Source organism: Rhinatrema bivittatum, chromosome 2 (assembly GCF_901001135.1).
Source record: "Rhinatrema bivittatum chromosome 2, aRhiBiv1.1, whole genome shotgun sequence".
NCBI lineage: Eukaryota > Metazoa > Chordata > Amphibia > Gymnophiona > Rhinatrematidae > Rhinatrema > Rhinatrema bivittatum.
The window spans coordinates 25,750,464-25,778,116 of record NC_042616.1 but is presented as its reverse complement, the minus strand read 5'-3'; the positions used below and the strand labels follow the sequence as shown (position 1 = coordinate 25,778,116).

At 47.1% G+C, this 27,653-nt stretch overlaps 1 protein-coding gene across 2 annotated transcripts; it reads left to right on the top strand.

The window, feature by feature from the left end:
- Positions 1–4,308: 4,308 nt before the first annotated feature.
- Positions 4,309–27,437, top strand: LOC115083707 (zinc finger protein 585A-like). Of its 2 annotated transcripts, none has more exons than XM_029587684.1 (4): positions 4,309–4,436; positions 5,310–5,689; positions 13,459–13,582; positions 24,544–27,437. In XM_029587684.1, exons 2-4 carry the CDS (start codon positions 5,330–5,332, stop codon positions 26,817–26,819), a joined length of 2,760 nt encoding a protein of 919 aa, XP_029443544.1. In that variant the 5' UTR covers positions 4,309–4,436; positions 5,310–5,329; the 3' UTR covers positions 26,820–27,437. The 2 variants fall into 2 exon arrangements, with proteins under 2 accessions (XP_029443544.1, XP_029443543.1); XM_029587683.1 differs by having other exon boundaries at positions 24,541–27,437.
- Positions 27,438–27,653: the final 216 nt, after the last annotated feature.

The window sequence follows — 27,653 nt, the reverse complement described above, 5'->3', positions numbered from 1 at the left end:
GGGGATTTTTTTCAAAACTGTCCCACAGGGTATCTTACTTCCTTGTGCACTTTCTCTGCAGCACAAGGATCAATACGCCAAGTTGACTCTGAAACTCAGCATAATTAAGTCCTTATATCTCCAAAATAAATTTCACATTTTTCCTAAATAACTAAGAAATAGAGCATACTCTAGACCAGCAGTGAGTAAACAAAGCTGTAGACCCCCATTCCATCCATGCATATCGGTTGGGGCCACCCCACGATTCTGCTTACCAGAATATCTTACCTTAGTCACACATATAGAACACAGAGAGGCTGTTGCGTATCCCTCGTGCTTCCTTCAACCAGCTCCGGCTCCTCATCCCTCGCAGCCGCAGCCAGCACCTCATGCCCGGGGCGTCCCCGGGCATCCCCAGACCCATCGGGGCCTTCTGATTCTCAGCGCTCCTCACGCCGGGGCTCAGCGTCTTCCTTGACGTCGGCCCCGCCCCTAGGCACGCGGACTGCTCAGCTTTTTAAAGGGCCCAGCGCGGGAAACCTGTCCACGGCGCCCGATGATGACATCACCTAGTCTGTGTATATAAGGCGAGGCCCAGTCCCCAGAGCCTCGCCTTGGCAATCAGGTCATCTCTGTCCTGCACAGTGCTCGCCCCAGATCTCGTCTCCGGTTGACCGCTCCTGGAGTAAACTCATTCCGTCCGGTGTCCTTCCACGGTGGCCGGAGTCCTGGTCCGGCAGGATGTCCATCGAGCACTGCATTGGGTCGACACCTCGGTGTAACTAGTTTGCTGTTCCTTGTTCCTCCGTTTACCTGCTTCCTTGATCCAGTCTTGTTCCAGTGTTCCTGCGTTCCTGTCTTGTTCCAGTGCTCCTGCATTCCTGTGTTCCCATGGTCCTCTCTGCGTTCCAGCGTCTCTCCTGATTCCTGCTCTTCGTGTCTCCTCTTGTCGTACCTCCTCGGACTGATTTATGGTACTGACCTCTGCTTGCCTGACCACATTGACCGTTGCCTGGAACCGACCACTGCCTGCCCTCTGACCACGTTTGACTGCTGCCTGGAACCGACCACTGCCTGCCTTCTGACCACGCTTGATCGCCACCTGGAATTGACCTTTGGTCATCTTGACTACATACGGACTGATCTTGGAACTGATCCTTGCTTTGGCTGACCACCCTCGGACGGATACCCTGGCTTTGACCCTTGCGCTACACTCGGATACTCTGTTTGCTCCTGTGACCACCAGACCAGCCTGCTCGGACACTGCCCACGGCCTACATCAGACTAGACCAGTAGGCACTGCCTATCTCGCCCGGAGGACCTTCATCTCCTGCTGCATTCCAGAAGTCTCCGGTGATCCTATTCAGGTCTAATCCCTCCATTCTTCACTAGCCACACACCTATGCTCGTGGTGGGCACACCTCTCCAGGAGACCCTCTGAGGCCCACCTAAATCCAGGCAGTCCGGGTACCCAAAGGCTCAACCTGCGGAAACCCCGGATTGCTATTGGCGAAGCTCCAGCTAGCCTCTGTCTCCTTGTGTGTTCCGCTTCCTGGTGGCAGGCGCTCTCTGGGTCTGACCAGAGGGCTGTAGCAATCCTGCACCAGGCCAAGGGTTCATCTCCAGCACAACACAGGCCCTCACCAAATAGAAAATGAAGAGATAATAAAGTATAAATAGAAACATGCAGACAAAAACTGAACTTGAAACCGCAACAAGCCAGACTCTGTATGGAAAGGAAAACTAAATATCATTCTTCATTAAACATCAAACAGTAACATCAAGACATATAAAGCATCAATCATAATAGTAGAACCAAACTCATAAAAAGAATAAATATTTCAAAACAACTGATGAGAAGAACAACCAATGATTATAAACATATAACGTTTTTTAAATTTCCAAACATCGATAAAATATTTCAAAATAGCAGACACAGCAAACACCCCCCAATAATTAAAATTAAAGCTAAAATAATTCCCCTGCTCTCCATATCTGGGAACTTTAGATTCCAGTCACCCTGAGATTGTCACGGATTAATAAGGGGTGGGAGATATGCACAACTTTCTTCTCTCCCTAACACACATGTTAATTCTCACACAAATTCCCTTATATTCTCTCTCACACACATGCTCACTACATCGCACGCTGTCTCTTGTACATGCTCACTGGCTCACATGCTATCTCTCGCAGACATGCTCACTGGGTTGCACACTGATGTTCTTGCTCACACATATGTTCACTGACTTGTTCTTTCTCACACACATGTTCACTGACTCGTTCTTGCTCACACACATGCTCACTGGCTCAATCGCTCTCTTTTATACTCACACACAGGCCCACTGGCTTAAATAGTTTCTCTTGCTCAAACATATGCTCATTGGCTCACTCGTTTTCTCTCGCTCTCGTAATCATTACAAGCCTAACTGTATTATGCAGTGCAACAATGGAAAAACAGAAATATAATCACTCCTCACAAAACATCAAGCAATAAAATCAAGAGATATAACACATCATTCATAATCTTAAAACCATGAACAGAATGAAAATATCAAAGCAGCCGAGAAACATAGAGTGCCCAATATTCAAAGCGCATTCAGCAGTACTTAGACGGATAAGTATTTATTTATTTATTTGTTTATTTAAAGCTTTTTCTATACCATCATTTAGTAGTGCACCATCACAATGGTTTACAGTAGGACTTATGTGGTTAAGTAGCGGCCGCTGAATATGCACTTAAATTTAGTGGCTGCTGCTTAGCCACATAAGTCCCTTATATGGCTAAAAAGTTAGCTGCATAAGTTGTGGGCAGGCAGTGGGTGAAGCAACTTAGCCGCATAACTTATGCAACTACGTAGCAATATTTTGTCTTAGTTGTGTAAGTTTACCAGTTGTGTAAGACAGTTATAACTGAGTACAAATATATATGCGTATATTCAGCGAGCTAGCCGTGAACAGTGAAATACTGAAGAAAGAGCAAAATACAAAAATATAAGAAATGCACATTCCCAAAGATGGCATATTCAAACTGCTAAAATCTCAAAAAAAAAAATTTTTTTATTTTTGTTGCATGATCTTTGTATTTTTCTAATCAGTTGGTCCTGGTCTCTTTTTCCCATTTTTCCCTTGTTTCTCATTTTTTAATTCCTTTTCGGTGTCTCTTTTTTACCACTGACGACTTCTCTTCCTCTCTCTCTCACACACACACCACACCACACATGCTTTCTCTTACAGACTACCTCACACACTCAAGCTCTCACTCTCATATGCTCATATTTTTAATTTATAATTTTTGTGATATTTTATAATTTTTCAATTACTAGTGTCCCCAATCCAAAAATATTTTTATAATGAATTTTCCTTGTTGATAACACCATTTTCAACCATGATAGGAGAGATTTATGACGAATTGCAAGTGAACAAGTCGTCAGAAATCTCTCCTAGTACCTGAGGAAGATGGGATCGGCAAAAATACGGACCCAATATGAGATGATGGCATCCTATACAAAGATTAGATAAGTGACTAGAACACTAATAGCATATGCGATTTAGGGTAACGGTGCAGGAGAGAGCTATAGACAACTTTATTATTATAAAAAAAGATGGTTGAAAATGATTTTATCGACAAGAAAAATTCATATTATAAAAATATCATTGGATTGGGGACACTAGTAATTGAAAAATTATAAAATACCGGACATCGGTGTACATTAGTTTTCATAGTCCTCTGTTGGTTGTTAATGAGTAGATTATAGAGAGGACTCACAAGGTCGTGTAGTTTATGGTGGAGGAATATTCTACAGACTGACAGGCAGAGGAGGGGGGTGGGGGATCCCATCCTCACTTGTAATCGTTATGGCCCCACAGTAGTGCACACGTTATTGCCAGCTTGGGCTATTTTACACCCAGCGGGGCTACTTCTTTTGCTGATTGTGGTGGTAAAAAGTAGTTGTGCGGGTTGGGTTAGTGCTGGACTAGCGCCTGAGCTGGTGGCCCTTTTTGTTGCCAGCACCTTTTATTCTTTGATGCCGGCAGCCCCGCCAGCTGTCGCAGAGTGATGACTCATCGGCGTCTGCGGCAGCCCCGCCAGCTGTCGCAGAATGATGACTCATCGGCGTCTGCGGCAGCCCCGCCAGCTGTCGCAGAGTGATGACTCATCGGCGTCTGCGGCAGCCCCGCCAGCTGTCGCAGAGTGATGACTCATCGGCGTCTGCGGCAGCCCCGCTCCAGTCGCAGCATGATGACTCTTCGGCACAGCAGCAGCAGCAGCCAATCAGAGGAGGTAGGAGCTGCAGGTCAGGGTGAGTGGGCGGTCGCTGCAGCCTGCAGAAGGCGAAAGAGGATGACGAAGGCGCTCAGGAGGAGGGAGAGCTCTTTCACCTCCCTTACTCGTTACCCAAGCAATTTACTTTTCTTAACCAGAAATAAGCGATTGCAGGGAAGCTCAGCCCCGGAGGGTAAGCGGTGCCTTTCCAGCCTGTTCTCTTCCCGGTGTCCCTGTGACATTTTCTAGCAGAAGCAGCAGCGCTGAGGGGGAGGAGCTCCAGGCAGGGGGCTCTGCACAGGGAGCAGGGGAGGGAAAGCAAAGCGGGCTCAGGTCTTTAAATCCCTGAATGCAAGCATCCTCATGAGCTGCTCTGATTGCTGCTTTTTATTTGCTTCACAAAATTTGGGCTTTTAAAAAAAAAAACTGAGCATTAAAATATTAGGATTTAGGGCGTCATAATGTTACCAAGAAAAATCTACGCAAGATCAGGTGGCTTGAAAAGGAGCTTTGTGTCCCTTTGGCAAGAGGGGTGTTCTCTCACACCTCACAATTTTACTGGCATACAAAAACCTGAGATTTGTGCTTTCTGCAATCTGCAATTTTATTTTACTATTGTTATTTTGTAAGTTTTATTCCTTTTTCATTCCTCTGTATTTTAATCATTTACATGACTTTGGTAACATGTAAAATAGTCATGCCAATATTGTTATTAGACTTGGAATCTGCCAGCCGCCTGATTGGTACTGCTTGTATGAAAATAGAGCAGCCTGCCCCACCCCTGAACCTGCTAAAACTTCAGGTGCTGCTGATCTCTTCCTTCTTCTTGGCCCTGAGCAAGAAGCTTCTGAGCTCCCCACTTCACTCTGCTAAAGCTCCCTCATGCCTGCCACTGCCCGGTACAGGAGGGAGTTAACTCTCCAGATTCTCTCGTTCTCTTGTCCTCAGCCTGACCTGTCTCTGATGCTGACTACATCGAATAGAAAGGGAAAGTCTAAATCTCAACTCTCTTTTACGAATGTTCTTGCCCGATCGATGGATGATTTTGTTGGTTCTGTGATTTCAGTGCTGGGATCCTGACCTGCCATGCTGGAGCAGTCACAATCTCTAGTGCAGGCGCCTCACCCTGAGCAGCCCAGGAAGATTATGAAGAAGACAGAGTTGGAAGTTCTGTGTTCTCTAGAGCCAGGACCCTCCTTGATGCAACCTCTGGCAGAGCCCTTAAGATCAGAGGAGGGTGCAGGGGTGTCTGTGTCCCCCTTCCGAGATCCACAGCAGCCCAAAACCTTGGGCTCTTTGTGGATGGTTCTGGTGCGGCTGGAAGCAACAATTAGCAACAAGTTGGAAAGGATTCAAGGGGAAATCTCCTCCCTGGAGCTGCGCTCAGGAACTCAGGAGAAGAAAATCTCTGCTCATGCCAAACGGCTGCAGGCACTGGAGAACAAGGTAGGACATTTAGTCACAAACGCTTCTGAGTAAGTTAAGGATAAGCTTTCACTTAGAAGGAAAATTAAGAAGTTAGAACATGTTGCCAAAAGACAAATATTTTAGAATTATCAAGAGTGATAATATCCCCAAGAGTAATAATATTTCACCAGTGGAGATGATTAATAATTATTTAGGGGAGGCTTTGCAAATATTTAAGTAATCTCTTTGTCCAATTAGCCAAATTTCCTAGCATGTAGCCAGGTGGACTCGGGACCAATGGGTTATGTGCTCCTCTTCTAACAGGTGGAGATGGAGTCAGGTTTCAAAGCTGACATCATCTTAGATACACCCCTGCAGTGACCTCAGCCCTGCTGTATCTCTCCGTCTCCTAGCAGATGTAGATATGCTTTTGTTACACCAGCCTTGGCGGTATAGGGAATTGCAGTACTCGTTAGAGGAAAATTTGCTTTAAATTGGAGAAAGATCGAGCGGTGATACCTAAAAGGTCCCTCCCCCAGCCGAGAATTCCTGAGGTGATTTCTGAGATCCCTCAGAGCAGCTGAAAGGCAGCGGGTGCGGGAAGCCGAGCGTGGCAGTGACGGCCTAAGACCTCTCTCCCTGCAGCTGGAGACCGTCTCTGTATTCAGCCAGTAAGCGCTGAGACTAGGTAAGTAAAGAGAAAAGTGGATTCCTTCCAATTCAGAGACATGGAGGGGCTTTGGTAATTCTTTCCTCTGGTCTCCTTGCTAGGCGCATTGTACCGACAATGTTCCCGATCCCATTCAGTTAAGGGAAGGGGGCTTCGGAGGAGGTTGAGCGCCCCCCCCCCCCCCGATGGGCCAGGCCCTGTTTCAGGCTCGGTGGGCACACCACTTGGCAGGCCGTGACGGCGCCATCTTGCATGCGGTTTTGTGTGTCTCCATTGTCCTCTATAGCCGTCGGTATGCGCGGTAAGGGCCAGCTCTGCGCACGAGCTGTGCGCCTAACATCGCACATACGTGCGTGAATAGGTCTGCGCATGTGCACACTTCTACTTACGCGCACTCAATTTCAAGCGCTAGACGGCTGAGCGCACAGCTACTGTTTATTATGGCCCTTGCAGCCAAGAAGCAGAAGCAACACTCTTTTTGTGCTGCCTGCCATGTTAGGGCTACACAGTCTGATCTGGAGTCCTCCCTATGTCAGGACTGTGAGAAGGTCTAGGGAGGTCTGGATTTCCAGAACTTTGCCAAGCCCGGCTCCTCCCATTCAGAAGATGGGTCAGCCCCGACTTTATCTGGTAGCACCCCAGATCTGAGTAATCCTGGGGCTGGGTCTACCTCAGGAGAGGGAAGTTCAGCTGCACCTACCCCAGTTTCTCCTGGGCTAGGTATGGACCCGGCGGCCTTTTCTTGGGTGGATTTCTTTCAGGGCCTTCAAGCCTTTGTTCAGGCGCAGTCGGCTGCTGCCCCTGCCTGGTCTGAGCCCCAGCTGGGAAGGCCTCGTCCTCCCAGCCCTATCAGCATGCTTCGGGACATGCCTCGCCTCACCAAGGGTATCCCTGACAGGGACTGAGACACCATGGACGAGGAAGGGGATGCAGACTCATTGGAGGATGGGGAAATCCCTCCAGGCTTGGAGCTATATCTGACCATGTTATGTTTTTTTCCATAGAGATGAATTGCCAGCCCTGGTTTCCCAGACCCTGAAGACTCTGGGAGTTCCAGGCACGGACCCTGTGTCGGAGCCAAAGAAGAACCCCATCCTGATGTTTCTGTGGAAAGCCTCTTCCTATTTTCCGATGCTGGAAGCCATCCAGGAGTAGACCCCAGAAGCCAGTTTTAAAGGAAGTTGGGCATTGGAAGCTCTATATCCACCGGATCCGGCAGCCAGAGAATGCCTGCATTTCCCCAAAGTGAACGCCCTGGTCTGTGCCTTTTCGAAGCAAACAATTATCCCCACTAGAAGGAGGAGCAGCCTTGAAGGATGCACACGATGGGCGGTTGGAGCCCATCCTTAAACAAGCCTTTGACGTGACAGCAATGACACTACATATTGCTTCCTGTTGTGCCCTAGTGTCACGCTCGTGCCTGCTTCTCGAGAGAGAGGCAGATAACTCAGGAGCGCCTTCAAAAGAGGCTGTGGAGCCCGCCACTGCCTTTTTAATGGACGCAGGCTCTGACCTAGTCCGTACTTCAGCCACAGGAGTGGCCTCAGTGGTGGCGGACAGATGACAGCTATGGCTGCGGAATTGGTCAGCGGATGCGACCTCTAAGGCAAACCTCGCAAAGATGCCCTTTAAGGGATCCCTCCTATTGGTAGTGAATTGGGAAAAGCTGGCCAGTAAGAGGGGTGAATCTCCAGTGCCTTGGCTACTGGAAGATAAGAGAAGAAGGCTGCAGCATCCCTCGCCTATGATGGGTTGGGCCGGGGCTTTCAACCCAACAGGATCTCAAAATTTCAGACATCTTGGTCCTTGGGAAGGTCTCAGTCATTTCGGAGTCGACAACCAAAAAGAGGGGCTGGTTCAGGTTCGGCCTGAACTCCCCAATGATGTTTTGCCGACCTATCCACAGGATAAGGAGATAGGGGGGTTGACTATTTCTCTTCTACCTGTGGTGGGTCGCGATCATGTCAGACAAATGGGTACTGGATATCACATGAGAAGGATATGCGCTAGAGTTTTGCAGCATCCCTCAGGACATATTCATGATGTCTCCGTGCCACTTCCAGCACAAGAAGCTGGTGGTGGAATCTACCTTGACAAAGCTGCTCAAACTGAGGGCTATAATTCCAGTACCTACGCCCCAGGAAAATTGGGGGCGGTATTTCATCTATTTCATCGTACACAAGAAGGAAGTTTTCTTTCGCACAATCCTGGACCTCAAGAGCGTCAACCGTCATCTACGAGTAATTCTTTTCCACATGGAAACTCTATGCTCCGTCATAATGGCCGTACAACTGGGGGAGTTCTTAAACTCCCTGGACCTCTCAGAGGCCTACCTTCACATTCCAATCCAACAAGGCCATCAGCATTTCCACTTTGCGGTACTAGGCCGCCATTATCAGTTCCGGGCATTGCCCTTTGGCCTGGCCACTGCCCCCAGAACATTTTCCAAAATTATGGTGGTAATGGACTCAGTATCCATACTTGGACGACTGGTTGATCTTGGCAAAGTCGTTTAGAAGAGAACCTCCAGGCGTGATGTCCCTGCTTCAGGAGCTTGGTTGGGTTGTGATCATGGACAAGAGCAGTCTCAAGCCCTCCCAGTCCTTAGAGTATCTGGGAGTCCGGTTCGACACCAAACAGGACAAGGTCTTCCTCCCTCCCTTGATGATAAAGAAGCTGGTGCGCCAAGTGCACCGGTTGATGAACACCGTACGCCCCAGGGTGTGGATCTACCGTCAAGTCCTCGGTCTGATGGCATCAATCCTGGAGGTAGTATCATAGACAAGGGCACATATGCATCCACTCCAATGCTCCCTACTGTCACGTCGGAACCTACTGTCCCAAGACTATTCAATTCGCCTAAACCTACCGATGGAAGTATGTCCTCGGCTTCAGTGTTAGCTGCAGGAAGCCCACCTGAGCAAGGATATAAGCCTGTCCACACCAGAATGGCTAGTTCTCACAACGGATGCGAACCTCCTGGGGTGGGGAGCTCACTGTCAGGAACTGGCGACCCAGGGATGCTGGACTATGGAAGAGGCGCACTGGAACATAAACCACATGGAAGCCCGGGCAGTCAGATTAATGTGTCTACAGTTCGGCCACAGGCATCAGGCGGTCTGTGTGATGTCGGACAATGCAACAACGGTAGCCTACATCAACCGCCAGGGAGGAACCAAGAGCCAGCAAGTGACCATAGAAATAGATCTCCTTATAGAATGGGTGAAATTGAACCTACAAATGATCTTTGTCTCCCACATCACAGGAAAAGACACTTTCAGAGCAGACCTTTTAAGCAGAGAGAGTCTGAATCCAAGAGAATGGACGTTGTTGCCCAGAGCCTTTCAGCTGCTGGTAGATCGCTGGGGCCTCCCATCCATCGACCTTCTGGTCTCCTCTCATAATGCGAAGGTCCCCCGCTTCTCCAGTCACAGAAGAGGTCAGCGATCCCTGGGGATTGACACCCTTGTCCAGGACTGGCCAGAGTAGGACTTACTGTACGCCTTCCCTCCATGGCCCCTATTGGGCAAGGTAATTCGCAAGATTGAGCGTCACAGGGGATTAGTCCTTCTAGTGGCACCGGATTGGCCCAGATGCCTGTGGTATGCAGACATGCAGAGGCTTCTGGTGGAGACCCCCTATACCTCCCTCCATAGGGACCTGCTCCAACAAGGTCCAGTTCTTTACGAGGATCTGACTCTGTTTTGTCTTATGGTCTGGCCCTTGAGTGGGCCCGCCTGATGAAGCGTGGATATTTGGCGGCAGTAATTTCCACCTTGCTCCGTGCGTGGAAATTCTCGACGTCCTTAGCGTATGTGCGGATCTGAAGAATATTTGAGGCCTGGTGCGAGGAATGCGGGGTTGCCTCTCGGACAGCCAAAATCCCTATGGTTCTGGAAGTTTTACAGGTCGGCCTGATTAAAGGGTTGTCCCTTAACTTCTTGAAGGTCCAGGTAGTGGCTCACTCCTGTTTCAGAGCCGAGGTGAACGGAACCCTCCTGTCGGAGCATCCGGACTTGGCCCGTTTCCTAAAAGGGGTTAAACACCTTCAACCATCCTTACGGTAGCCGGTTCCCCTGTGGAATCTTAATCTAGTATTGGACTTTTTTAGCAGGGCCTTCCTTTCGGCCACTGCGCAGCCTAGTCCTGTGCCTTTTAACGCTGAAGACTGTGTTCTTGGTGGTGATATGCCTGGCTCGTCACATCTCTGAACTATATGTCGGGAACCATTCATCCGGATGACTCCAGGAGCATTACAGCTTCGCATTGTTCCTTCCTTCTTGCCTAAGGTAGTCTTGGAGTTTCACTTGAATCAGTCCATTTCCTTACTGTCCCTAGATAGACACAAGGACACGGAAGACTTCCGCCTCCTCCGCCATTTAAACGTCAGTAGGCTTTTGGTGCGGTATCTGGAAGTGTTAGAACCCGTGCGCAAGACAGACTGCTTGTTTGTCCTTCACAGTGGAAGGAAACAAGGAGAACCAGCTTCACGGGCTATCATAGCTCGCTGGATCAAGGAGGGTGGTCATGGGAGTCTATGTGGAGGCAGGAAAGCCATCACCCTTCCAAATTAAAGCTCATTCCACCAGGGCTCAGGCAGTCTTATGTGTGGAAGCTAGACTGCTGTTTCCCACCGACAACTGCTGGGCAGCGATGTGCTCCTCCTTGCACACCTTTGCCTGGTTCTATCACCTGGATGTTCAGGCCCGAGAGGATGCAGTCTTTGCAAAGGCAGTGATAACCGGTCTGCGGGCAACCTCCCACCCTGTAGGGGAGTAGCTTTTGTACATCCCATTGGCCCTGAGTCCATCTGGCTACACGCTAGGAAATGGAGAAATTACTTACCTGATGATTTCGTTTTCCTTGTGTAGACAGATGGACTCAGTATCCAGCCCACGACTGCCCATGAACGGTACCAAGAAATCGCCCATGAGGTGAATCTCGATTCCAAGAGGTTACAGGTAAGCCCTCACCCTATCCCTAGATCAGGGCATCTATGATCTTGCTGGCAATCAGCACTTATGTTTGGTTGAGTACAGTTATGGTTATCCATTTTTAATCGACTTTTAATTAAGTTGTATCCAAATTTTAATCAAGTTTTTCAATAGTATGTCCACAGTGGCTTTTGAAGAGAATACTGGATGGCTGAGGTCACTTCAGGGGTGTATCTAGGGTGATGTCAGCTTTGAAACCTGACTCCGTCTCTATCTGCTAGCAGAGGGGCACATAACCCATTGGTCCTGAGTTTATCTGTCTACACTAAGGAAAACGAAATTATCAGGTAAGTAGTTTCCCCATTTCTTTTCTAATAAAAATGACATTTAAAAAGATCTTCTGGCATTGTTGCTGAGCCACAAATTTTAAACATTTAGAACTTGAATCCAAAAACTAATTTTATAAGCCTTTGTCATTTTTAGTCTTGCGTTCTCATCTCTACCTCCTTCCCCCTGCTTTATTCCTCTCCCATTCCCCTAGGCCATGCCAGCCTCTCCTCCTTTTCTGAAATCGCAGTGCTGTATCCCACTCAACCAATTTCTAACCCAGTCAGTCACATTAGGTTCTCTGTACCAAGGGGGCTCAATGTGTTATCAGTCAACTATGCAAAACTGTGTGAAAGGCCTTACTGAAATTCAAGTACACTACGTCTCGTGCTCTCTCCTGAGCCAGCTCTTTAGTTATCCAATCAAAGTAATAGATAAGATTTGTCTGACAGTATCTCTCTCTGGTAAAGCCCTGCTGCCTCGGATCTTGCAATCCATTGGATTCCAGAAACTGCTCTCTCTCCTCTGATTTAGCAGAGATTCCAGTAATGTGCTCCTCACAGAGGTCGGACTCACCGGCCTGTAGTGCCCAGCCTCCTCCTTACTTCCACTTTTATGAAGAGGAACCACATCCGTCCATCTGAAATCCTCTGGAAATATTTCCTGTTCGAAAGAATCAAGGAAATGTTCAGCCAGTGCAGTGTCAGCACTTCCTGAAGTTCCCATAGTAGCCTTGGTTGTATCCGATCTGGGCCCATCAGCTTGTCTCCTTTGTATCTGATCAATTTCTTTGATTGGGTGACAAGAGTTGGATCAAGGGAGAGAACTAGATACAGTGTATTTGGATTTCAGTAAGGCCTTTGACACAGTTCCGCATGGGTGACTTATAAATACATTGAGCACACTTGGTGTATGGTCTGAATGATTGACAGGGTTAGAAACTGGTTGGTGGGAGGTGACAAAGGTTCATGGTAGAAGGCGTTCCCTCTGAGAAGGGAGACATTACTAGCAGTGTGCCTCAGGGATCAGGCCTGGGACCTCTTCTTTTCAACATTTTTGTGAGCGACGTAGCTGGAGGATTGTACAGAAAGGCTTGACTTTTTGCAGCAGGTGGTGGAGGAGAAAGGCACAGATTAGAGGAATGGCGTTCACGAGGAAGGGAGAGAGGAGAGAAGAAAGGCAGTGAGGAGCTGCACAGTGAGTGCATTTGTAGGGGAGGGAGAGAAGCTTGAACTGTAGGTGGAAGTGGACAGAGTCAATGTAGCGACCTGAGAAGAGGGGTTACATAATCATAGCGAGGTTAAAGAATGAGAAGTCATGCAGCTGAATGTTGAAGAGATTGCAGGGGAGAAAAACGATTCAGTGGGAGGTCAGCAAAGAGCAAGTTACAGAAGTCTAAGCAGGAGGAGATAAGAGAGGGGAGGAGGGTTTTGGCTCAGAGAGGAAGGGATAGATTTTAGCAGTGTTATAGAGGAGGAACTGACTCACTTTAGCAGTGTTTTGGATGTGCAGAAGGAGGGAGAGGCATCAAAGATGACCCAAGGTTAGGGACTGAGCAAACCAGGAGGCTGAGAGCACAGTGAGCCCTCCTGATGTGACAGAATCAGATGTTCCTGATGTTCTGGATAATGCTCTGTTAGATCTTGGGTTTTATTATTCACTGATTTATCCAGGCAGAGACGATTGATATTCTGGGTCTCTGGGATTAGACTTGTAAACCCCGAGGTCCAGAAAGGAAACTGAGTCCAGGGGAACAAGTCTGGCAGTTCCTGGGGATGAGGGGTCCTGGTGTCCCCTCTTCCATGATAAAATGTTATGGGATTAAAGCCAGCTGAGCCCCTCCTCGTGTCCCTGAGTGTTTCTGGTTTGTGTTTCAGGTGCCGGTGACGTTTGAGGACCTCGCTGTCTCTTTCTCCCAGGAGGAAGGAGGTTGTTTAGATGAAGGACAGAAGGAGATTTCCAGGGATGTGAAGGAGAATTATGAGATCCTGAGCTCTGTAGGTAAGGATCGCATTATCTCTATTTTTAGTAGACACAGCGAATGATTTAGTAGAAGTCATTTTTTCCTGGGTCCACTCCGTACCAGAAATGTGCAAGCAGGGCTGGATTTACCAATAGAAGCACTAGGTCTGTGCCCAGGGTGGCAAAACCCTGGGGGAAGCAGATTTGATGCCTTCCAGCTGTGAGGAATCTCACTTAGCAGAGAATTGCCCTCTGCTTCCTGCTCCGTCCCCTCCCCATCCAAGCAATCTGCAGAAAATAGGAGGGGGAGGGAGTGTGGAGGGGGATGGAGCAGACCCCTCTGCTCCTTAATCCAGCTTCTCCCCTCCTGTCATTCAGGGATCAGGAAGGGGCGGGTTAAGGCTGGGGCACAGACAAGAGCCGCTCTGCACCCTAATCCTGCCTCTCCCCTCCTTTGCTGTGTAGTGAACAGAAATGGAGAGATTGAGCCTGGAGTAGACAGAGCTGAAGCAAACGGAGAGTAAGAGGAAGAGAATTGCACAAAGGGGAGCCGAGTAAGAGAAAGGGGACTCCCGGCTTCCCTCTAATCTGCCGAGGGCAGGGAGCATCAGAAACCCTTGTGAGGAAGGCGGTGCTCGGGAGGGCTGGTAACGGATCACGAGATCGGAGAGGTGCGGAGGCAAAGCAGAGTGCAGCACTTTAAAGGTTAAACCGAGGATTTTAAATCTAATTCTGGAAACCACTGGGAGAGACCTGATCAACTTCCCCTTTCTCCAGAGATCAGCTTAGCCACCGTGTCCTGCACTATCTGCACCCTCTTTAAGGAAATTGATACAGCGAGTTACAAGAGTCTGACCGACCACGAACTAGAGAACCGGAGGGATCCAAGGAAAGACGAAGCCTATGGATAATGTGTTAAAAAGCGCCTGGAGATTTGATGGGAGACCAGGTTTATTTATTTATTTACTGTATATTCCACTTTCCCAGGCACGTGAAAGCAGATTATATTCAGGAACGGTAAATACTTCCCTGTCCCTAGAGGACTTACAGTCTAAGAGTGATTCACTAAGCCTTTTATCCCATAGACACAGAATGGGAGAAAAACATGTATTTATTTATTTAATTTGTTTTTTATATACCGACAACTGTTTGCACATCGTATCAGTTTATAGTTAACTAAGAACTAATAGGCGGAGCCTTTACAAGGAACAGTAACTACAAGTTAAAGTTAACAGGTATTACAGGAGACGAAGTAAACAAATTAATAAAAATGTGAACTAATGTACAAAATATTTACAAGAGAATCATCAGTCAGATGGACAAATGGGTCATCAGTGAATCAGGCCCTAAATTTGTACTCGAGGCAATGGCAGGTAAAGTCACTTGCCCATGGTCACAAGGAGCACCAGTGGGATCTGAAACCTGGTCATGTCTGTTCTGTCCTTGCCTCTTTCCCAGAAGTGCATATGATAAGCAAGAATAAATGTATTGTTTATCAGTGTCGGGTATTGCCTCCGTTTTACTCACAACACTCCCGCAGGGTTCTGCCAAGCACTGCCCAGGCCCGCCTGCACCGGTGCATGTGCTCCTACAATGGCAACGTCCCAGCCGCCAGCTGGGTTCCTGCTTGCCTCTGGGCATATTCCCCCACCCACAAGCTATCCCCTGCTGGTTTTAGGGACACCGAGGGCCCCACACACAACCCAAGGGTCGCACAGTTCCCAGAAAAACACCCACAAACCAACTACACCCATACCGGAATCATTAATCAGTCCAAGACGGGCGAAGTAAAAAAACGAATACTTTTATTAACAAAAAGTAAGTACAGTGAATGGAGAAAAAAAAAAATTTAATCTGCAAACAGGAACAGGTAAAACAGGAAGAATCAAACAGAAGTTAACTAAACACTTCCAGTACTTTTTTTTAGTGCCTGTGGAGGTCAGGAAAAGGCTGAAAAGGGCCTCGGCATAGAGCTCTGCTCCCTCTGTACTCCCAGCCCAGACTGGAGAGCTCTAGAACCTTCAGGGACAGTTCTCTGTCTGCAAGCCAATCAGAGCCCACAATACTAACAATCACTCCCTGACCCAATGGCCTTCTATCCAATGGCACTGCAGGTTGTTTCAGTCTCGCGTTCCCTCGGGCATGCTGGGGGATGTAGGCTGTTCAAGCCTCCTGAGTGAGCCAGCATCCAAAGCCTCCACAATGCAGCAGTCAAACACTCTCCCCTGCAGGGGCCAGCACAGAGGAAATGAGCTCCCTGGGGGGGGGGGGGGAAGTTTCACAATAAACCTCTGTGGAATATCCCTTACCGGGGAACCCTGGAGAGGTTTCTCCGGGAGGCCCCTTTGTTTGGCTTTGTACACTCTCTGGCGGTACACAATAACAAGCTTTAAAAGAGAGATTTGCGATAACTAACGAAGCAGAATACAGTAAGCAGCTTCCTTTCTATTTATTATCTGATTTGGGCATGCACAGATAAAAACAGGTCTCCAGCAGCAACCCAAAATGTGTGAGAGCTCTGAGCGGCATAGCAAAAAGTCACACCTTAGAAATAATCTTAAGACACTGATAACAAGTAACAGACAAATCATCGGTCAGTTTATCATAGCCTACAGCAGGGGTTCCCCAACCTTTCCGGCAGCGTGGACCCCTTTTCGACCTCCAAAATTTTCGTGGGACCCCCCTTCCCCCACACACACACACACATGCTTCCTTTTCATTTTTGCTTGCAGTTATTAATGTAATTAATTATATGCACACCAAACTCATTCATGATATGTAAAACACTAAATAATGCTTACTGATATGAATGCACTACATATAATTGCAAGGCACAGCAGAGAACGTACTTGCATTCAATAATTTGCATAGTGAAACTACAGGCAGCCACACAGCTGGATCTGGTGCAACTGGGAGGGGAATGGACTGGGGAAGAGAGAGAGATTGGTGGAGATTGGGTTGGTGGAGGGAAAGAGAGTGAGAGACTGGTAGGGATGGGCTGGTGGAAGGAGAGAGACCGGTAGAAATGAACTGCGAGAGGCGGACTGGTGGCAGGGGGGAGAGACTGGTGGAGATTGGGTTGGTGGAGGGAGAGAGACCAGTAGAAATGAACTGAGAGAGAGAGACTGGTGGGGATAGCCTGGTGTAAGGAGAGAGACCAGTAGAAATGAACTGAGAGAGACAGACTGGTGGGGGGGGGAGGGGAGAGACTGGTGGGGATTGGGTTGGTGGAGGGACAGAGACCGGTAGAAATGAACTGAGAGAGGCGGACCTGTGGAGGGAGAGGGGGGAGAGAGACTGGTGGGGATAGACTGGTGGAAGGAGAGGAGTCTGGTTGGGAAGGACAGTGAAGAAGAGACAGTAAGAGACTGCGGGGGAAGGAGGGATGTTAGAGACAGGGCTTTGTCACTAAAAGGGAGATGTGGAGAGAGGTTTGGTGCACATTTCCCCCCCCCCCCCCCACCCCCAACACGGTGTTTGTTGTTATTATTTTAAAGAAAATAGTCTCAGGGAAACCACCCTGCTAGTTTGATCTTGGTGGGGTTCATGGTTCTCTCCACACCTGCCTGTTACCAAATTCCATCCATACAGAGACAGGACACCTGAACTCCTGAAGCAAGAGGCACCACTACAAACATTTTGCCCTATCGTCACAAAGTGCTGGGAATGTATGGTTGGAGTCCATCCTTAAACAGGCCTTTTGTCACAGTAGCAATGACCTTACAGGTTGCTTCTTGTTGTGCCCTGGTAGCTCGTTCGTGCCTGCTCCTCTCTCAGCAGGTGGATGACTCAGGGGTGGATTCCAGAGCAGTTATGGAACCCGCCTCCACCTTTTTAACTGACGTGGGCTTGGACCTAGTCCGTACCTCAGCCAGAGGAGTGGCCTCAGTGGTGGCGGCCAGAAGACAGCTATGGCTGTGGAATTGGTCAGCAGTCGCAACCTCCAAAGCAAATCTTACAAATATACCCTTTAAAGGATCACTCCTTTTTGGAAGCGAATTGGAAAAAGCTGACCAGTAAATGAGGCAAATCTCCAGTTCTCCCAGCTACCAGAAGATGAGAGAAAGCAGTTACAGCGCTCCTCGCCTATGAGGGGTCGATCCAGGGGCTGCCAATGCTTTTTGCAAATTTGACATTTCAGAGGTCTTGGCCCTTTGGGAGATCTCAGTCCTTTTGTAGTAGACAGCCCAATGAAATTTGTCAACTCACCCTCAGAACAAGGAGATAGGTGGTCGACTGTCCCTCTTTTACTAGAGATGGGTTGAGATCACTTTGGACAAATTGGTACTGGAGGTCATATGGGAAGGATATGCGATGGAATTTCACAGCACTCCTTGGGACATATTCATGATGTCTCCTTGCCACGCCCAGCACAAGAAGCAGGCAGCGTAGACTACTCTTTTAAGGCTTCTCAGAATGAGGGCTATAATTCTAGTATCTGCGCCCCAGGAAAACACATGGAGTTATTCCATTTATTTCATCGTGCCCATGAAGAAAGGTTCCTTTCACCCCATCCTGGACCTCAAGAGCGTCAGACAATATCTATGAGTGAATCATTTCCACACGGAAATCCTATGCTCTGTGATAATGGCCATACGATCAGGAGAGTTCTTAACTTCCTTGGACCTATCCAAAGCCTACCTAGGTATTCCAATCCATCAAGACCACCAGCGTTTCCTACGCTTTGTGGTACTCGGTCGCCATTATCAGTTCCGGGCACTGCCCTTTGGCCTGGCCACCACCTCCGGAACATTTTCCAAGATTATGGTAGTCGTAGCTGCAGCATTGAGAAAAGAGGGAATCCTTGTGCACCCGTACTTGGATGACTGGTTGATCCTGGCCAAGTCCTTGGAAGAGAGTTTCTGGGTGACCAACAAGGTGACCTCCTTGCTTTAGGAACTCGATTGGGTCATAAACCTGGACAAAAGCAGTCTCAAGCCCTCCCAGTCCTTGAAATAACCTGGGATTCTGGTTAGACACCAAGCAGGGCAAGGTCTTCCTTCCGACCATGTGGATAAAGAAGTGCATCAGTTGATGAGCACGATAAGCCCGGCGGTATGGAGCTATCTCCAAGTTCTCGATTTGATGGCAGCAATCCTGGAGTTAGTGCCATGGGTGAGGACACACATGCGACCACTTCAACGCTCGCTACTGTCCCATTGGAGCCCGCTGTCGCAAGACTATTCAATTCGCCTCCACCTACCATGGAAATACGCTTTCAGCTTCAGTGGTGGCTGCAAGAAGCTCATCTGGACTGGTGTGTACCCCTGTCCTCTCTGAACTGGCTGGTCTTCGCAACAGACGCGAGCCTCCGGGGCTGCGGAGCTCATTGTCGGGAACTGATGGCCCAGGGACATTGGACTGAGGAAGAGGCCCTCTAGAACATCAACCGCCTGGAAGCCCAGGCAGTCAGATTGGCATGTCTACAATTCAGCCACAGACTCCAGGGCCAAGCGGTCCATGTAATGTCAGACAACGCAACGTTGGTAGCCTACATCAACCGACAGGGTGGCACAAGAGCCAGCAAGTGTCACAGGAGATAGATCTCATTATGGAATGGACAGAAATACATCTACAGATGATCTTAGCCTCCCACATCGCAAGAAAAGACCATATCAGAGTAGGCTTTCCAAGCAGGGAGAGTCTGTATCCAGGAGAGTGGTCATTGTCGGTCAAGACCTTTCAGATAATAATAGATCACTGGGGTCTCCCGTCCATTGATCTGCTGGCCGCATCTCACAATGCGAAGGTTCCCCAATTCTTCAGTCACAGAAGAGATCAGTGGTCCCTGGGGATCGATGCTCTCGTTTAGATCTAGCCGGAAGAAGAGCTGCTATACATCTTCTTCTCTCCATGGCCCCTGCTGGGCAGAGTCATTCGCAGAATCAAGTACCATAAGTGATTATTCCTACTAATAGCTCCAGATTGGCCCAGGAGTCGGTGGTATATGAACATGCAGAGACTCCTGGTGGAGACCCACTGTTCCTCTCTTCGCACAGGCACCTGCTACAGCAGGGACTGGTCCTTCATGAGGGTCCAACTCAATTCGGTTTGGCCCTTGAAAGGGTTCGCCTGATGAAGTGAGGATATTCTGCGCCAGTAATTTCCACCTTACTCTGTGCGCAGAAGTTCTCTACGTCCCTAACATACGTGCTGGTCTGGAGAGTATTTGAGGCCTGGTGCGAGGAACGCAGTGTCTCCCCTCGGGTGGTCAGAATCCCACTAATTCTGGAATTTTTGCAGGATGGCTTGAATAAAGGTTTGTCCCTTAACTTCTTGAAGGTCTAGGTAGCGGCTCTCTCCTGCTTCAGGGGCAAGGTGAACGGAACCCGCCTTTTTGGCTCATCTGGACGTGGCCTGTTTTCTGAAAGGGGTGAAGCACCTCCGACCATCCCTACGATGGCCGGTTCCCTTGTGGAATCTTAATTTAGTATTAGAAGTTTTGGCAGGGCCCTCCTTTCAGATGCTATGCAGTCTTTCCTTGCTTTTATTAACTTTTGAAAATGGTGTTCCTGGTGACTATATGCTTGGCACGTTGCATCTCTGAACTGCTGGCATTGTCTTGCCGCGAACCGTTCCTTTGGATGACTCCAGGAGCGTTACAGCTTTGTACCAACTCCACCTTGGTCCAAGGGTTCACACCTGGTCCAGTCACTGCCAACATCTTCAGGAATCTCCAGACTATTGCCCCTTGCATCCTTTCCATTACTCTCTCATCTCTCCTCTTCTCCACTACATTGCGTAAGTCAGTTGAGGGAGCATTTTCTTCTTACAATACTACATTCTCCTTTGCTTTACCCATTCCTGTCCCTCCCCTTATCTATCCTGTAAGGTGTACCAAACCCCAGGCTTGGTTCACTGCCTGAATTTCATCTCCATCTCAGGTTTTCCCCTCTGACTGTCATCTGATAACTTTCACACTAAACCCTTCACCCCCACTGTCTTCTCCAGTCTTGGCTCACCCTTAGGATTCACTTCCTGTGTTCCTGTGCCCGCTCTGCAGAACGTCTCTGACTAAAATCCCGTGTCCGTGCAGGCTTCATACCTTTCAGATTCATGCTGCCTTCTAGTCTGCCATTGCCCTAGCCAAGCAAGACCGCTACATCCACCCGACAAACACTCTTGCATCCACCCCTGGCTGTCTTTGTCGCTCTCAATTCCCTCCTCAAACTTCCTTCGCCTCCCTCCCTCCTTCACTGTCTGCCCAGACTGGGGCTTACTACATCCATGACCAGATTCACAGAATTCGTCTGGAGTTTTCAACCGGGTCACCTCTCCCTCCCTCTCCCCCCATCCCTGGTCTCTGCCATGCTCTCCTCCTTTCCTAAAGTCACAGCAAAGGGAGCCGCTGGCCTTCTCTCCTCCTCCAAGCACTGATGCCATTCCGACTCAGTTCTGATGCCATTCCGACCCAGTTCCTCCGTTCTGTCTCCACTGCAGCCATCCCTTCCATCTGTCACATCCCCGGTCTCTCACGTTCACAATACTCCTCAAAGTACCCTCTCTGGACCCCACCTGCCCGGCCAGCTATCGGCCCATCTCCCTCCTCCCTTTTGCTTCCAAACTACTTGAAGGTGCTTTGACTTTTTTTTTTTATTCATCTCAAGTCCTTCTTGTTCCACTCCAGTCTGGTTTTCAGCCTCTTGCCAAAGACTCCAGTGACCTGTTTATGGCTAAAACCAAAAGCCTTTCCTCAGCCCTTATCTTTCTTGACCTATTTGAAGCTTTTGACGCCGTTCATCACCGTCTACTCCTTGATACTCTGCCTTCGCTTGGATTTTGGGACTCCATCAAGTCTTGGTTCTCTTCACCCATTGCACTTATAGGGTTTCTTCTGGTGGCTCCTCCTCTATCAGTTGGTGTGCCTCAGGGCTCTGTCCTGCCCTCTTCTCTTCTCTGGGTATTAATCCCTTTGCTGCTGTGATTTCCTCTCTTGGCTTTCAATTCCATCTCTATGCTGATGATTCCCAGATTTACCTCTACACCAGGAATCCAGTCCCAAATCTCAGCTTCTTGTCTGACATTGCTGCCGGGATGTCCCACCACCACCACCACCTTTAAACTCAACATGGCCCTGAAAGAGCTCCTTATCTTCCCCCCAAGGCCACTTCCCCTCTTCCTTCTTTCTGTATTCCTGTGGAGAACGCTGTGATCCTCCCAGTCCCCTCAGCCTGTAATCTTGGAGTCCTCTTTAACTCCTCTCCTTTTTTTTTTGTTTTTTCAATCAATTTTATTGTAGTATTCTGAACAGCAAAAGTAACATATAAGGCTGGAGCCTCTCTCTCCTTCTCCACCCTCTTCCAAATAGCTGCTAAAATGTGCTGTTTCTTTCTCTGTAACATCACCAACATCCATCCTTATGCACTCTCTCATCTCCTCCCGCTTACACCAATGCAGCCTGCTCCTCACAGCTCTCCCAGTGAGCCCTCTCTCTCCCCTCCAATCCATCCAAAATTCAGCTGCGTGACTTCTCGCACTACGGTCCCTACACCCAGATAACCCCTCTTCTCAAGTCACTACATTGGCTCCCTTTCCATTCCCACTTACAGTTCAAGCTCCTCTTACTCATCTACAAGATCCTTCACTCTGCAGCTCCTCACTCCCTCTCCTCTCTTATCTCTCCCTGTACCCCTCCTCGTGCACTCCCCTCATTATGCAAGTCCCTCCTGTCTGTACCCTTCTAACCTCGATTGTCCCACTTACAGCCTGAGATCGTATCTCCGAAGAGACAGGATGGAGGCGGTCCAGAGAAGAGTGACCAGAAAGGTGGAAGGTCTTCATCGAATAAGTTATGAGGAGAGATTGAAGAATCTAAATATGTACACCCTGGAAGAAAGGAGGAGCAGAGGTGATATGATACAGACTTTCAGATACTTGAAAGGTTTTAATGATCCAAAGACAACGACAAACCTTTTCCGTTGGAAAAAAAATCAACAGTACCAGGGGCCATCATATAAAACTCCAGGGAGGAAGACTCAGAACCAATGTCAGGAAGTATTTCTTCACGGAGAGGGTGGTGGATGCCTGGAACGCCCTTACGGAGGAAGTGGTGAAGACCAAAACTGTGAAGGACTTTAAAAGGGGCGTGGGATAAACTCTGTGGATCCATAAAGTCTAGAGGATGTGAATGAAGAGTGAGTGGTTCACGGGGACGACAGCTACTACCTGGAGATAATAAAAAAAAAAAAAAAAAAGAGGGGAGTAGCTTGCTTGTTATGGTGGTTACTACCCCAAACAAAATAAGCTTGATGCTTCACTTTCAATGCATATAAAGCATAGCTCTCTGCTTCATCGGCAGGGGAGAAAGTCTGACACTTCACGTATATCCAGCATAGCTCTTTGCTTCAACGGCAGGGGGAAATGTAGAAAGGTGGATCTATATACAGACAACAACCAACAAGGACTGAATTACATAGTCTGGGTAAACAGATAAGCATGGGTGTAGCTTGCTTATTGCGGCGGTTACTACCCCTAACTAATTAAGCTATTTCACTTTGATGCAGTTCCAACACTGCTCTCTACATTAATGGTGGGGGCAGAATGGAAATAGAACCAAATAGGTTACTAAGGGCCAAGAGTAACAGATAAGTATGAGAGGAAAAAAAAGTGCAAAAGCTTGCTGGGCAGACTGGATGGGCCGTTTGGTCTTCTTCTGCCGTCATTTCTATATTTCTATTCATTTTTAACCACTTTCTTCAGAAAAGAAATTCCCCAAATCTCCGCTGAAGCTCTTTAGGACTGGCCTCTCCCCGATCATTGCCGCTGGCTCTGTGCTGCCCGATAGGCTTTGCTGTTGCATATGCTCTTTTCACATCCTTTCCTCCATGCATTTTGGAATTCTCGCTGGAGAATGAGTTCGAGCGTGCTGAGGTTTGACATATTGTATTAGCTTATCGCGGGCAGTATCCTTTCTGCTTGATCTCTCTTCTACCAACAAAAAGTTGCTAGATTTTTTGCTGGCGGTGGCTATTACAGTGATTCTGTTAAACTGGTGGAATGTGGTCTGAATGTACTATAAATATGAAAAAAGCAGTAGCTATTAAATTCCACCGGCTTGCCCAATAGTCTGTAATGTGGAGGCCTTTAGATGAATACTTAGAAACCTCATCCTTCTCATGCTTTAATCTGTTTCATTTGCATTCGGTATTATGTCATTTGCTACACTGTATAATCCAATCCTCTTGAATAGTTTAATTATTGTGCTATTTTTGTTCCAGTTTTCTTTTTGTATGTTTCCTTTTACCTTTCAGGAAATCCAATAAAGATATTTTTACTTAAAAAAAGTGCCAGTCTTTTGCCCTGTATGTTTCCTTCAATTAGATTGTAAGCTCTACTGAGCAGGATTCTCTTAAATGTTTTTATTAGCGCTGTGTATTGATGAATGCAGTGCTCTTATGTATTATGTCTCGCTCCAGCCTGCGAGCCTTGCATGCGCTCCAAACTTCTGCAGCCCCATTTAGATTTAAGAGTCTTGCCCTGGGATCTGGTTGGGGATTGTGAGAGATTTTAAGTGATCTACGTTTTACATAAGAATGTGCTGCTATTGAGTGTGTGTCTGTGTGTAAAATGCTTTTTATTATTATTTTTTAATTTATTGTAATCTGCTTAGTATGGCAGGTCCACTATAAACAGATGATAAATGTATTTAAATAAATAAATAGTAGATAAGCCCAGAGGATCCAGACCTGCAGGAATCCTAAAGGAGGGACCTGTGTGATCTCCAACGTTCCTGTATTGCATCAGCTTTATTGCTGCATCCTACACAGTAGGGTAAAGAGAGCCCATTGATTTTCTTAATTTCTCTGAAGATTTCTATAAAGACATCACACAGGAGTTTTCACAGGCGTCTGGTAAAGCTTCTGTTACGTCACCGAATTCTCTAATATCAGATATCCAATGTGATCGTTGTGTGATCCTTAAAATCTGATCCCAAGTCATTGATAGCTTTCCATTCCATTGTCACTGACACGTGATTAATTCCTTCTTTTTCTATCCAGCAGATAATGAGGTTATACACGAAGACAAGAGGAAGGAGAATAGAGAACACCCTATAGTACTGACAGGTACACAAAGACATGTCTGTGAGAATCTTTCCCAGAGGACTGAGGGGGGAGACAATAGCCAAATTCAGCAGGAATCTGAGAAGCAGCCGCTAAACCCTGCAGGAGAGTCACCGGATGGAGTGACTGCATATGAGAGATGTGACAGGGAGCTCACAGATATCTCTCAGCACCAGAGACATCTGAGAGCAGAGAGACCCTTCCAGAGTAATAATAGTGATCAAATGACTTCTGACCTCCAGCAGATAGAGGAGGAAGGGAAGAAATCCTTTAAGATTGACACCTGTGCGAAAATGTTTGATAGGAAATGTCACTTTGTATTGCACCAGGATACCCGCACAGCAGAGAGACCTTTTCCATGCTTTCAGTGTGGAAAATGTTTCAAACATATGTTAACATTGAAATTACACCAGAGAATGCACACTCAAGGGAACACTTTCACTTGTACTGAATGTAGGAAAAACTTTTCTAACAGGGAATCCTTAGTACTACACCAAACAACACACACTGGGAAGAGACCTGTTCATTGCCCTCAAGATGGAGAATCTTACAGCTCTGAGTTCTCTTTATTACAACACCAGAAAATGGAGACAGATGAGGGAACATTTTTATGTTATGAAAGAGGAGCTAACAGCATTCAAAAGCAAGCCCTAATAAACCCAAAAATGCAGAAAGAAGAAAAATTATTCATGTGTACTGATGGTGACAAAAGCATCAATCAGAAAGAAAACTTCACAGGACAAGTAAAATTCCAGCCAAGAGAGAGCACAGTTTCAAGTAATGAATGCAATAAACGTTTATGTGAGGGAAAAGTCTTTTCAGGAGACAGAAAAAATCATACTAGTGAAAGAACATTGTCTTGGATTCAGTCTGAAAAATGCTTCAGTGGGAAAGCAGATGTCCCACAAGAGAAGAAAATCCCCAAAGAAGAAAATCTATGTATATGTTCAGAGTGTGGTAAAAGCTTCAGTCAGAAGCATAATCTCATAATCCACCAGAGTATTCACACAGGAGTCAAACCATTTCCATGTTCTGAGTGTGGTAAAAGCTTTAGGACAAATGGAGTACTCAAAATGCATCAGAGAAGCCACACGAAAGAGAAACCATTTACATGTAGTGAATGTGGGAGAAATTTCAGTTGGAAAGAGAGCCTCAAACGCCACCAGAGAATCCACACAGGAGTCAAACCATTTACATGCAGTGAGTGTGGTAAAAGCTTCAGTCTGAAGTCATCTCTCATATGGCATCAGAGAATCCATAGTGGAGAGGAACCAAGTCCATGTACTGTGTGTGGTAAAAGCTTTCGAACAAAGAGAGACCTTGCACGACACCAGATAACCCACACGGGAGTCAAACCATTTCTATGTAGTGAGTGCGATAAAAGCTTTAGGACAAAGGGAGAACTCAAAATCCATCAGAGAATCCACACAGGAGAGAAACCATTTACATGTAATGAATGTGGCAAGAGTTTCAGTCAGAGTGAACATCTCAAATCCCATCAGAGAATCCACACGGGAGTGAAACCATTTACTTGTAGTGAATGTGGTAAGTGTTTCAGTCATAAGGTCTCTCTCGTATGCCATCAGAAAATCCACACTGGATTGAATTTTCCATGTAGTCAATGTGGTAAAATTTTCAGTAAGAATAAAAATCTCAAATGTCACCAAAGAATCCACACTGGAGAAAAACCATTTACGTGTACTGAATGCGGTAAAAGCTTCAGTCTGACGAGGTCACTCATAAGGCATCAGAGAATCCACACTGGAGAAAAACCATTTCAGTGTATTGAATGTGGTAAAAGTTTCAGTCAGAAGATATCTCTCATATTGCATCAGAGAATCCACACTGGAGAAAAACCATTTCAATGTGTTGAATGTGGTAAAAGCTTCAGTCAGAAGACATCTCTCATATTGCATCAAAGAACCCACACTGATGAAAAACCATTTAAATGTATTGAATGTGGTAAAAACTTTAGTCAGAAGAGATATCTCATGTGGCATCAGAAAATCCACACTGGAGAAAAACCATTTAAATGTATTGAATGTGGTAAAAGTTTCAAGAGAAAGAGATCTGTCATATGGCATCAGAAAATCCACAGTGGAGTGAAACCAAGTCCATGTACCGTGTGTGGTATAAGCCTCAGAACAGAGGAAGACCTTGCAAACCACCAGCAAAGCCACACAGAAGTCAAATGCAGTTCACACATTCTCCTGTAGATGTGGCATTTTTGACTGGTCTGATAAAGATAATAAAGAGTTGAATGCAAGAAAAAGCAAGATTGCTTACTGTAAATAGTGTTTTCAGTGGATAGCAGGATGATTTAGCCATGCTTTCTGGGTGACGTCATCAGACAGCATGGGGGCAGAGCCATCTTGTCACGTTTTCAGAATTTTGCTCTGAGTATGTGCAGCCATTCCTGCATGATCCTTTGAGTCTTCTCAGTTCGTAATAAAGAGACTAGTATGCAATAGGTATAGAGGGCTGTCCAGGGAGGAGGGTGGGTTTGCATGGCTAAATTATCGTGCTATCTATGGAAAACACCATTTATGGTAAGCAAATTTGCTTTTTCCATCAATAAGCAGGCTGAATTAGCCGTGCTTTCTGGGAGTCCCAAGCTTAGGGTCGCTGTGAGGTTATGTGCTTCTTGCTTTCATTTAGTTTTTTTCTTTGTTTTTGTAACCCGGACTCCTCGTGGACTTCCGTCAACTGTCTAAGAACATAAGAAATTGCCATGCTGGGTCAGACCAAGGGTCTATCAAGCCCAGCATCCTGTTTCCAACAGAGGCCAAACCAGTCCACAAGAACTTGGCAAGTACCCAAACACTAAGAAGATCCCATGCTACTGATGCAATTAATAGCAGTGGCTATTCCCTAAGTAAACTTGATTAATAGCAGTTAATGGACTTCTCCTCCAAGAACATATCCAAACAAATGCCATATGTTTTAAAATTACTGTGCCTACTGAAATATCAGAGGCTGATAATTGTTCTAGACAATAGTGAGACATGAAGGTATGAACCGGCAACCATGCTGCTGTTTTGCAAATGCCC

Excerpts from the sequence above, each read along its gene's own strand:
- LOC115083707 (XM_029587683.1), top strand. The coding sequence starts at position 5,330 with ATGCTGGAGCAGTCACAATCTCTAGTGCAGGCGCCTCACCCTGAGCAG. Across the intron at positions 5,690-13,458 it reads TGCAGGCACTGGAGAACAAG|GTGCCGGTGACGTTTGAGGA; the intron begins GTAGGACATTTA and ends TTTGTGTTTCAG. Across the intron at positions 13,583-24,540 it reads TGAGATCCTGAGCTCTGTAG|CAGATAATGAGGTTATACAC; the intron begins GTAAGGATCGCA and ends TTTTCTATCCAG.